General features: G+C 32.2%; 1 protein-coding gene across 1 annotated transcript; it reads right to left on the reverse strand.

The window, feature by feature from the left end:
* Positions 1-5,324: 5,324 nt before the first annotated feature.
* Positions 5,325-7,831, reverse strand: LOC141452666 (uncharacterized). Its single transcript, XM_074125044.1, has 4 exons — positions 7,676-7,831; positions 6,153-6,205; positions 5,852-6,082; positions 5,325-5,586 (listed from the first exon to the last, which is right to left on the reverse strand). Exons 1-4 carry the CDS (start codon positions 7,692-7,694, stop codon positions 5,398-5,400), a joined length of 492 nt encoding a protein of 163 aa, XP_073981145.1. The 5' UTR covers positions 7,695-7,831; the 3' UTR covers positions 5,325-5,397.
* Positions 7,832-13,259: the final 5,428 nt, after the last annotated feature.

Consider the following 13,259-nt stretch of genomic DNA (forward strand, 5'->3'; position numbering starts at 1 on the left):
TGTCAGTTTCCCTTCCTTTACGTTTATCCATATATGTTGATCTTACATGTTTATATATAGTTATATTTAGGAAAAAATTATTTGTTTAAAATAATCAATAAATAATTATATCTGTTCTAAGGAAATACTTCTTTTGGCTTGGATTTGAGGCTACATTTCTTACCAAGATAAAGCTAGAAACAAAATTAAAAGGCTATTCTTCTCATCTAAAAGCTTCAGCAAATAAATAGCAAAGTCTGTTTTTAAAGTTTTATTTAAAATTGATATAGTTTCATTTAAATCTCTAATACTTTTTAAGAACCCATTGAACATAAATTGAAGTGGTCCATAGTTCTCAATATTTAAGTATTCTAGAAAAAATCTGCTGTTATTGTAATTCACAGACCTTGATTTAAGATTCACAGATCTGTTTGTAGTCAATTTTGAATACTAAAAAATAATAAAACACGGGTCTTTTAAATTCAAAGAGGGTGACGTACAAATAACCGACGGATTACTAATAAGCGGTTGATGTTTTTAATTTCTGATTACGATTCTATGGAATTGATTGCCAAATAAATGCATTTTAGTTTACAATTTTATCTTATCAAAATTTCACCTTTTTTTACAATTTTATCTTATCAAAATTTCACATTTTTGTTTACTACGGTTAATAAAAGATTGTTTTCTGTTGAGCCATATGAAAAAGTATTTCAATAAACTGAACCGTAGAAAATAATCAATATCTTCTTGAAAAGATTGTTGGTCCAAACCTTATAATTATATAAATCATTCTATAAATCAGTCATCAAAATCGAAAATGTAGGTATTTTAAATCAGAGAACCAATTAAACAGAAGTACGAAGTTTCCAAAAAACAATCTTGGATGAGAAGATTTGCTCGCATTACTTTCTCTCACTGTGATTATTTCAATTCCAAATAGAATTGAAAACCTAAGTAACAAAATTTCAGGTAATTCTGGAATGTTTACTGCAGTCTTAGTTTAAATAAACAAATAGTTCAACTTATTTGATAAACACAAACATTGTGATTCTAATGGTAATTGTGGTAGTTCGTGAATACTCGTATCTTTGGTTTAGTGAATATGCTCCCTGTATTGATCATTGCCCTTAGATCAATCTAACTGAAAAACTATTTTACAAAAATGATGGTCTTCCATAAATATAAAATAGCGTTAAACAGAATAACTGCCACTGAAAAGATTCATTTTGCATAGATATTTTGACCGAATTTTTAGTAAATCATGAAATAAAGGTGCCCAAACGAATACATAGTTTTTGCTGTTTTGAGATAAATTGCTTACAAATATAATATATACCCAAAGTTGAAGCTGTTGTTGAACTGATGCACAATTATCTTCGAAGGCTCTTTTATAAAAATTAAACTTTTACTTGTCTTTTAATTTCTAGTTTTTAGCACAGAAATGTAATGTTTTTGTACGAATAAACCAAGTTTTGGGCTTGGTCAACTATCTTTTCAATTCAAATAGTGTATTTGAAAGGCGCCACGGTAGCCAAGCGGTTAGAGGCGAGACCAGTAAAGCTAATTTGTATTGTGGTACTGGGTTCGAATCTGGGTCTTAAGCCTTGGATTTTATTTCATGGTTAATAAAAGAAATTTACAGTAAAGTATGTTTGCTAGTCGCCTCCGTCCACGACACCTAATTGGTAGTTGGACGTTAAGCCCCGCTTAACTTTACTTTACTTTTACTTTAGTGTATTTGAGAAGACTGCAGTACGAATGAGTATGAGAGTGCAGACCAAATTCTTGTTCTAATCTTGTCCATAGTTTTGCCTGTTCGTATTAAATGAGGATTTTTATTAAACACTCTATTCTCTAATGTATCAACATAAATGACTTCGAAATAAAGAAAATTAGGATAAAATAATTTTTAATTGTTGCAAGCGAGTCCTGGGTGTAGTGGAAAAACAATAAATTACAGTAAATGCAAAACAAGAGCGAAGTGGCCTTACGTGACAAAACATTCTTATAATGGGAGTACTTCCATTGGCCAAATAGTGCCAGCGTTCTCTGGCCAAACAAAAGGTTACCAAAACTTCTTACATAATTGACGACCATTTTTTTATTTATATTTTTGTCAGTTGTTATCTAAAAAAAAATAGTGTTCATTAAAATTTTCAAAGAAGGAAACATTGCAGAGAAATCCTGTGTAAATTTCTCAGATATACTGTAAGTATACATGTTTGTTTGTTTTTTCTTTTAAATACCCTACAAAACCATCAGTTTTTACTAGAAACTGAAGTCACACTTCCAGATTGCTTGCACAAGCACATTCATATACAGACCACGTGCAAAAACCGCCCGTTTACGAGAACTAAAAATGTACTGATTATCTGTAAAAATTGAACAGCAAATATTTGACAGATTATTCATAGGTTCCAGTGACATCAATGTTACTGAAAGTTGCTCTTGCTGTTCTATTCAGCATATCAGATAGTCACACTATAGATAAACTTTTAAAGTAAAAGAAAAATTCAGTTTTAGACAGAGTTGAAACTGATAGGGCTTAAATAGTAGGGCTTTGAAGAAATAACCCTTTGCAGATTAATTACAAATGCTACTAAACAAAACAAGACATCCTTCTGAATCTCTTGGCTCCAATAGAAGCTGAATGGACCTAACAGTGAGAAAGAAAATAACTTCCTGCTCGGATGGTTGTTTGGGTTCGATTCATCACAATTACCTATAGAAAAGGTTTTTTCCTTTATTATTCCGTGCCAATGATTTTATATCGTGCAGATTCCAGTATACACAGATAAACCATTAATATAAATAAAGCTGCAAACTTTCAGAGAGTTGTTCAAACAACAAAATCACGCTGCATTTTTTTTTTTTTTGGCAACTATCGTAAACTGTATTCTTTATTGATTTAAATTTATGGAGGGATCTGAGCAGGCCAACTCCAGTAAAATCACTTAGACTACTTTCCTTAAATATAAAATACCGCTTATAAATGAAAATACTTCATTAATAACATACAAATAAAGTTTGCAACTGTTCACAATCTATTAAATGCCCATTGTCTTAAAAATAAATAATTTTTAATAAAAAGAAAATCAATTGGGAAATAAATTAAATGTGTGACAAGTTTATTAGCAAAATTCTCTTGTTCCTGATTGTTTAGTAAAAGAAATCAAAGTTTTTTTTAATTTCCGTGGCCGCATTGCGCCATTTTTATTCCTTTTTAATTACCAGATATTTCCACAGGTAAAGGCTAGATTAGTTATTGAGTTGGCCATAAAGTAATTGTTTCTCACGAGAAATAGTTTGTTTTATTCATTAATAAAAAAAATTATAAATAGCGCACACTGATTGATGTTTTGAAATATTTTGTTTAAAGGTTTATTTAATTAAATGTTGCCATTCTTAATGTCTATTTAAATTTGATAACTTTTTGTACCGTAAATACTCATAATTAAAATGAATTTTTTTTTTAATCTTTTATTGTAACTTACCACTGCAACAGTTGTTGCAACATGCAAATATGGTGAAAGAGAAAAGAAATAACAGGAAATCATGATTGGAGAAGGCACCCAGTGGTGTCACTCCAGTAACGTGCTCAGCTACACTGCTCTCACGATGAGAGAAGATCACGAGGCCATCTTCTCTTCAATCTCCTTAGAGGATTACCTGGTAATGTGGAGGAAGATAGATGTTCTACGGCAGGGTTAGGAAGAGCTGCTGTAGAGGAATGAAATTTGAAGAAACGAGTGTTAGCAAGATCTGTAATGAAAGGGATTTTGAGATCATTGTGGATGGTGAGATTAGATACATAGAACGGAGCATTAAGAAGTTTTCGAAGTATTTTTGACTGTAATGTCTGGAGACGTAGTGAGTTGGAACGCTTAGTCGATCCCCATACTTCGATGCCGTATGACCAAATGGGTCGCAGTAACATTAGATATAAGAGTCTTTTGTTGTCTAGGTTAAGTTTCGATCGTTTGTCAAGCAGTCTGGCGAGAAGTTTGTAGCGCTGGTTAGTTTCTTGTCTTTTCAGTCTAGTATGGGGATTCCATGTCCAGACAAAGGTGATTCCCTAACTTCTTTTTACTTTGGTACACAATTTTTCTTTTCTTTTTTTTTAGTAATAAGTTAAATTAAATTTGACGATTAATGGCATAACTTAATTGAGCAAAAAAAAATTAAGTGTCTTTCTTACTCAGTGTTTGTTTTCAAAAAAGATTTTAACGATTGGTTTCCCAAAATTTTTATTCAGGTTTGAGCATTCTCGATTCTTAGTCTTTTTCCTAGTGCTTAATTGGAACCATTTCGTTTTTGTGTGCCAGTTAACCTCTAGGTAGATGACCCATCTTTGCCGAGTTATTTGAAGCTCCCGTTGGAACTGCTCCTCTGTTTGATCAACTAATGGTACACAGGAATCGAATTCCTACAATCCAGATGGTATTTCGTTATTCTTCTCTTGCATTTCTTGAGTATAAAATTTAATTATGTAAATTGCATCCATTGAGCCAGAAGACGCATCTTATCTAAGAGTAAGGAGAAAAATAAATTAGAAAGGAACGAATTGGATGCAATGAACAGCAAGATGAGAAACAACTGATAGATGTTTGGATCTTCTGTAGATCAATTAAGCAACCACTTCTAATAGATCATCTTTATGATGATATTGTATATCATATTGCAGATCTGTATCTGCCTAAGTTAATATTATGTTTATTGGCTCTTCATGCTTCTGGATCATGCTTTTATTTACAAGTTGAAAACGAAAATTAGGAAGAATAAATAGATAACATAAATTACTCAAAAAATTAGCGTAACTTCATCAAGAGCTTTATCATTATTGGACTCTCAAAATCTTAGTCCAAATTTGGTTAAAAAAATGAATATGATTTAACCATTGAAATTACTCCGATTATATCAAAACTTCCAGTTGGAAATAAAGAAATTTGAAGGAAGAAAAAAAATCTTTAAATTCTCTTTAGTTTTGTTGAACGTCAATTTCCTCACAAATAACGGGTACCAAAACCTATTCTTTTCAAATTAATAATCAATTACCATAATTACATTGAAGTATTTTATAGGGGGGAATGCTATCAACAATAAAAATAGACACCTCTACAAATTTCAATATGAGCTTTGGTAAAAACCGAATCTTAACTAATACGAAAAGTCAACTGGTAATCAATCACATTTCGTTATTCTTTTCTTGCTTTTTGTCATTGTAAAATGACATGAAATTCGAAATGAAATGTCTACGTCCAGTCATGTTTAACCATTGAAACATCCTTATTAATTAAAAAGTGTTTCGTTTTGTTTATAAATGGATAAGAAACATTTACAACTACACTAAACAAAAGAAATTATATTTATAATAGACTATAATAACTGTACACAGAGACTTGAATTTCATAAATGTCACCTGCTGGCTGCTACAGTAGCACTTTCCAGACTGTTCTCTTCATCATTGGTGTTGTCTGTGGCGTTACTGTCTTGTGCAGGACGATCTTCCATTTCTGGCTGGCCAAATTTATCATTCAAATTGTAAAATCTAAATGATTCGTGACAGGGTATTGAATCTTCTGGTCTTGCACATGTGAATCGTTCCTATATTGATAATGAATTTATATATAATGATCAATGTTCTAACATTTTTGGTAGAAAACGTTTAGATATCCTTTATGAGTTTTATTTCATGAAGAGAGATAGGCTATCAGACTCGAACCCGAGATCTCCTCTTGGGAGGAGTTACACTACAGGCTATCAGACTCGAACCCGAGATCTCCTCTTGGGAGGAGTTACACTACCCATTATACTAATCCGTTCCCTCCTTTCAACTTTGGATAAAATTCTTAATATTTAGACATTATACCTGATTAAACATAGTCTCCTGCGGGCAGATGAAACTCCACATAAACATTTCCACGCGTTGTTTTGGCAGTACAACCGGCAGACAAACGTGGAAAAGTTGACAATCATTTTCAGTGTCTGCGTAGTATCCATAAGAACGGTCGGTGCATCTAAATGTTGTGTCTATGTTCTCTCTAATTGAAGTGGCATTGTCGGGTAAGGTGAACCTCCCAATTGGTAAATCCCTATCGATCTGTTAAAGCAATTGTCTAAATTAGATTCTAGCATAGTTGCGTTTCCATTATTATTTAATGATAACTTACCACCCTTGGTCTGGCCATTGCCGATGTTAGTATCGTCTGCATTAACAAGAAACCTGTGTGCAATAAAGTTTTATTACTAGAGAAGAAGCACACTGGATTCCAAACTTGTTAAGATCATTAATTAAATATCGATCTCATTAAATTGTTATTTATTTTTATTTAAACAAAAGTTCTTTATCAATTTCTATCACCGTGTTGCAAAAACAAAAAAAAAGTACTTAATTTCTTCAAACATGCGAGTAAGTACGGCTTCACGTTCAGAAAATTGAGAAATCAAATAGCGATATTTGGAGAAATCTTTAAGTACCTGCGATTGTATTTATTATCGCTTTGTGTTAATGGATCCATAAAGGTTTTATTAGATTGATTATCACACAGTATCTTTTTGGAGTATTGAAATATCAGCTACGAAAATTATAAAATAGAAATCGTAGTGAGTATTCCTGAAACAGGATGCCTATCTATCTAAAATTCAATTTTCAGCGGATAAGAATCCTCTCAGCTGTAAGTTCTGCTCCAATTCCAAACTATATTCCGGGAAATTCAGTATCTTTAAATTTCTTGCGCAAATTTTTGTGTTTCTTTACTTAAACATCAAAAAGATATCAGTAAAAGTTTTTAAAACAATGCATTAGGAAAGTGGATTAATGTCAACTTTGAAGAAATTTTAAAAGAAGGGCGAATGCCTTTCTTTTCTTTTTCTTTTTTTTCTTTTGTAAATGAATCATCTGAAAAGCTTCGAGATGCTTTCACATCTGTTAAGTTCACTAAAGGCCTTAGAAATGGATCATCCTGAGGAGAAGATACATTTTAGAACCTGGTAAATTCGTTACTTAGTAAAAGAAAGTAATAGAATAGAGAATTAAAACTTATTATGCGTTATGGTACAACACTACACATTCTATATATTATAGATATCATGGCAGTTAAAAGCTCCGGAATAAGTGAATGACTCAAAATGAAGACGATAGGACAATAACTTTCGATTATAAATCGTTAAGATTTCAGAATTGCATTGCTTATACGTTCTCCGATTTTATTGACAACCCAAAAGTTATTTTTTAGAAATGGGGAAGATCCCTGAGTGAAATTCCTAAGGTGGGAGCGAAAGGTTGTTGAGACCTAGACAGATTCTCTTGCCGATTGGTATTTAAAGAGAAACTGAAGTCTACAAATTTCTTGGAAGAAAATGAGTAACAAAGTTGATTGTTATAATTTACATAGAGACTAAATGTAATAAAAATAAACAAGTTAAAGGGTCGAGTTAGTAACAAATTTAGTAAATTAAGAGTTGTAATTGCATCAATTTATTGTTTAAAAAGAGAAGATTATGAGTGAATTTTGGATTTTAAAAAATATTGCAGGCAAACTATAAGTATCTTTTCCGTTGGTTTGCTTTTGAGAAACTTAAGCTTTGGATAATTTTTTTAAAACTTAAGATTTGGATATTTACGAAAGTATTCAATTTGGAAAATGCCATACATACTGCAAATGTTGCTTATAAACATAAGAAATAGGCTTACCTGACAGTACTTGAAACATCTTAAAGGCAGAGAATAGTTGAGCACGTTTTAAAGATGTCTAGTAAGATAACTATGTAACATTCAGCAAACCATAGCAATGTCAAGATTTATAAATAAATCTATATATATGTATGGGTGGTTATAAAGGGGGAGTTGTGTTCGTGACGTCATATATATTAATGCATGAGTGTTAGATGGTCCTTTTAATTAGTATGCAAAATGTGGCAGAAGTCTGGACCGTATTGCTGAAGAGGCTTCCCCAGCATACTTGATTAATCCATAGACAATAGCGTTCTGGCTGGAACGCAATCCTTCCCAGAGGAAGTTGCCTTCAAGTATGCGGAAACTTATTGTCTCTGACCCAATCACATACAGCCACATCGGCTATTATTCATGCAATCAATCAGAATTCTCTATCATTCACACATCATTGTAAAGATATCTTTAATAAATGAGGCTAATAATAAAATAAATAAGGTTTGTAAGGTTAATGTGATAGAAATAGCATAAAGCATGGCTCATTAGTTTCAATAAAATAATTAGATAAAATCACCAGTTAAAATAAACTTTATAAATGAAATAAAAACGTAAATATACTTAAAATTCATAAATATTGTGAGTAAAGAGGTATTTGTTCTTAAATCTAAAGTCGATATTCAAAGATATTTAAATCGAGATTTATGAGGAGGATTCGGTAATATTTATTCAGTCTCTCCAGGAAATTTTATTTGGTTGGAATGAAAAATCATATCAAAGATTTAAATGAAACGAAAAACAAAAATAAATTTAAAAATACCAAGACAGACAAAACTTTTAAGCAATTGTATATAATACAGATTTATAATTTCCATTTATATGTGCATAAATTTGAGGACAGCTACCTTTACAGTCTTTACTCGTAACAGACAAGAAATCAATTCCCCCTAGAACCTAATAACTGAGAGCAGAAATCTGGATTCAAAACCAGGATCTCCGAGAGATTCCTGAGCTCTATATCTGTGCTAATTTAATGTAAACTCTCAAAATAAAAAATTCATTGCTCAATTTGGATTGTTTTCTCTTTATGAAACCATTCAAAATTCGGAACATGTTCTGTATGACATCAACTACTGCCAAGGTAAATTGCGCAGATAAAATAAATCAGGTTTCTTAAAACGTAATAATACTTAATAAATTTGAAACGGAGTAGAATACTAGGTTAAAAAAATATAATTTCAAAAAAGATTTTATAATAAATAGTATAAATAAATAAAGGTAGCCCTTAAAATTAAGTTTACTTAGGTCTAATAGATAGCTTGTAAAAAACTTCTAAAGATGTTATGTATTACTGAAATATTATATAACATTTAATGGGTAATCAATTTTAGCAATTGGCTACTCTGCTTGCTGAAATTTGGAGCATAGGGAAAAGCTTATCATTTATAATTACCAATTTTGAAGCAAAATTTCTGTTAGAAAGACTTTATCCAAATTTAAATTGCTGATCTATCAGAAACTATTCATTACACCCCGGTGTTCCTCAGAAGTGTGGAGTTTTATGAGTGATGTATTCTTGCAATACCATTTTATTAACTACTTTTTTTATTACAGCTTCTTCTGGAAAGTATTGAGGTTTTGAAAAACTGTAAGCTGAGGAGAAAATACCTATTTTTAAGAGGTGAGTAAAGCATTACATTGGTTGACACTTACGGAAATAAATTCTTGCTTAACTCCGCAGGAATGGCGTTCCTTTAAAGAAAATGTTTTTGCAAAAAAAAAAATAGAAAACGGTTAAAATATAACAAAATCAAATTTGGTGTTAATTTTCACGGGACTTTCTCTTATTTATTTCCTTGAAATTTAGAAGTTTTACAGAAAACAGCTTCAGTATTAAACATGTTCAATACAATAAATGATCCTGTTGAAAGAATCGTGATGACAACTTTCCTCTCAAAACAACACTAAATTTAATATTCTCAGAAGTAGGCTTCAAATCTCTAAGTCCTAGCCGTTACATACGAGTTCGTTTAGCTAGCAGTAAGGTAAAGTGATGTCTACTTTTCCAGACGAGCTTCAAAGTCCAGATCAGGGGCCGTGGTTAGAGACGGATGGCTAACATACTTCACATTAATTTCTTATTTAACTAAATAACAATTAAGGGTTATAACAAAATTTAAATAAAATAAGTACACTTAAATAAAACCTAAGGCCAATGCCACGTTAAAAAGATCTTATTATTAGATAAAGATATTATCAGTCTTTATTAACAAGAATCTATTACACTGGAAAGTTATGCGCCTGAATTCTTGTAATTTTGAAACATTCATACAAGGAAAACTGTGAAATAAAGATCAGTACTGCTTAGTATCTATGACTGTGGAACCTTTGAGGGATCTTCTCCGTTTATTAAGATTTCGTCAGCTAAAAGTGTTATGAAGTATTGGAGAAGGGTCGCCGACCGCGTTCGACCCAGAATGGCCCATAGCTCGGTTGGCATGTTGACAGCACATGTGTATTTACTTGCACATCAATCAACATGCCTCTTATTATTATTACCATTTCACACATCGATTGAAGCTATTTTTAACTATGCAGGACTGTAATATATTTGCAGATAGGAAATCAGAGGTGTCTTTCAAATTTCAATCGATAAATTTAATTAAACTAATAACAGGAAAATACATTAGGGTCGCCCAATCAGAATTTAAATGAAAAATATGAAATACTTCTAAAAGATATATTTTTATTATATACCATTAACATAAGTGCAAAATTTTCTAGATTGCTGTAAAATATCGATGTTAAAACACAATTTATTCTTCCACTCTCTCTTCCGCACTTACACAAATTTACTCACCTTTGTCCATATACTATTCACTCAAATATACAGTCACTCACTCTCAACATCTGACGACATAATTCCATGAGATCGAAAATGTCCTCTTCTATTTCAACCCTAATAAATGCCCGGACTAACAACTTAAACAACAAATCCGATTTCCAAGTGACGTAAAAACCACATTTGTTATTGTTATTCCAAAAATGGGAGCGCAAGAATTATTGTAAATTATTATTTGTCATTCCTATCTTTCTAGAACAGTGGTTCCCAACCTGTGGTCCGCAAGAACTAAAATATGGTCCGCGAAACACTTAACATTTTTAAAATAATAATATATTTATTTAACATGCGTCCGTGTGTGCGGCGACGGCGAGGTGAGTGGGACCTCGAGCGAGCTTAGAGCGCCTAAAAACAAGTCCTGGAGTCGACTAAAAGCAAATGACGATGTGCGTGTTCGCATTGAGCAATCTCATCAATCAGGATTACCCATCTTGTTAAGAAAGCTCCAAAAGCAAATTAATGTAATTGAAAACATAATCACAATGTTAATTGAAGTTTATTTTTAAAATCTAAAAGTAGTTTATTGTGATATTGAACCTGTGGCACCTGCTAACAAAAAAATATTAAAATGGTCTCTGGTCTTAAAAAAGTTGGGAACCACTGTCCTAGAAGTTCCGTACAGTGATCGTTTGAAACTATAAAATTTCATCGAAATTGCAAGTTGCGTAGAGGACCTGAATTCTCCTACTCAGAGTGCTGGAAGATTAAAAAACACATCATCAACTCTTTAGTTCAAATTCTTGCTCTCAAAATTCCAAGGTTGTGCACACTAGTTAATGCCAAAGAAAACTCTTTTCTGGGACTACTTTTTTTTTTCTAGTGGCTACAGTCCATTCTCAACACTCATACGTGTTGCGTTAATGACAAATACACTCAATCCGTCAGCGAAATTAAAGATACATTTGTACCAGAATTGCATAGTTTACAAGAAGCATGAACTAATTTTGAGCTCCCGTTGGGATGTGCAATTCTGTTGCCAATCATTTGTTTTGTAATAAAAAAAAATATATTTATCTCACAAAGTGAAATTTTTATAGCTTCAGAGCTTGCAAATCTAAAAGCTTCTGCGATCTAGCGGATTGTTATGAAACTATAAGCATGCACGATTTTAATTATATGCCAATGATTTGTGGGCATATTTGAAACTAACAAAAATATAGAATGTTCAATAAGCATAAGCAGCATTTTTAAACTAAATTTCTTAATAAATGAAAGCATTATTTATTAAAAAGTTTTTCTAAATCGGGATTCAATTTGAAAAACTTTATAATTACAATAATAATACTGGTTTTACATCACTCATTTATGGTTTGATTAATATGGACATGACGAGAAAAAAAAAGAATTCTCTGAAAATTAAATCCTAATCAAAATAACACAACCACTTCCTTCTAGAGGATGGATATTTTTACCCCAAAGTTTGATGGTGAAAAATGTGCACCAATGTTTTCCTTTAAACCAATTCAACTAGCTATGTAGGTATAAATTACGAGTGCTCATCGCTTGATATTGTTAAACGTAAGAGTAAATCAATTTTTTATCAACAGATATTGTAAAACATTATCATCATTTTATTTCTATCTGCATGGGCGAGCATTAATCAATCGTTTCCTCGGAAATTGCGAATTTCGAGGAGGATTTGAATTTTGAGTTCTGAAAGGGAACAAAAAACATCAACAATAACTTCAGTTATAGGGAAGGGATTAGCTATGAGGTTAGCATACTGGTCCCGGGTTCGAATCCAGCAGCTGACCCTTAGATTTTCTCTTCCTAGGAGCTTCTTACAGCTCACTGTCCGGTGATGGACAGTGTTGTCTGTAACGAGAGAACACTGTCCGGAGGCCGGCAGTGCACTGGAAAAGGCTCCGGGCGCTAATGACCTCAGCTGTTGATGCGCCAAAAAAAAAAAAAAAAAAATAACTTCAGTTCGTTCCGCTGGCAGTTTTTTTTGAAGTCTTTTTCCTAATGTAGGAACGAAAACGTTTGGGTTTGCTCATCATTAATTATTCGATCATTTCTAAAGGAATAAGTTCCATCCATCTTAGCGACTTCAGTTACATTACCGGACGATTGATGTTAGCTGCGTCTAATACATAAATTAACAAACCTGATCTGCAGACGTCAATTGACTTAATATCAAGCTGTTTCCTTCCAAGAATGAGAACTAATTACAGCTGATTCAAGCTAAGTATACCCCAGAGACAAGAAGCAAAAAGAACTCGATATTCAAGATGTTCATTCACTCTCGAACTCATGTCTAAACCAACTGAGACATTCATACTCTTCCTACACTTTTCTCAGCTATTCTCACACAGCCCTCTCCTTTCAAAGATGAAAATCCTGACTGTATTAGGATCTTGAAGTCTTTCTTTTTTTTTAAATGAAAAACTTCAAGTGACCTAGGTCCCTACTTCCATTTGAAAATAAAAAATAAAAAAATTCTATGATCATGGTGTGAAACTCAGAAATGAATAGTGCACCTCTAATTATTTATTACCCAGATGTAGAAATTCCTCCTAGAAATGCTATACGTATCTGGAATTATTTGCAATTCTATCAGAAGTAGTATTAAAATGCGTAACTCATTAAATTCGTTCTGATGTCTTTCCTGAGTAAAAAGTGAAAGTAAATGGACTAAAATCAGTGGCAATAACTGCAAGTATTCTGTAGAATTTTACTAGGCAGTTGTTGAAATCAAAGGAAATA

The sequence above is a fragment of the Rhodnius prolixus genome, unplaced genomic scaffold (genome assembly GCF_049639745.1).
Source record: "Rhodnius prolixus isolate KJV_2025 unplaced genomic scaffold, Rpr scaffold_3, whole genome shotgun sequence".
Classification (NCBI taxonomy): domain Eukaryota; kingdom Metazoa; phylum Arthropoda; class Insecta; order Hemiptera; family Reduviidae; genus Rhodnius; species Rhodnius prolixus.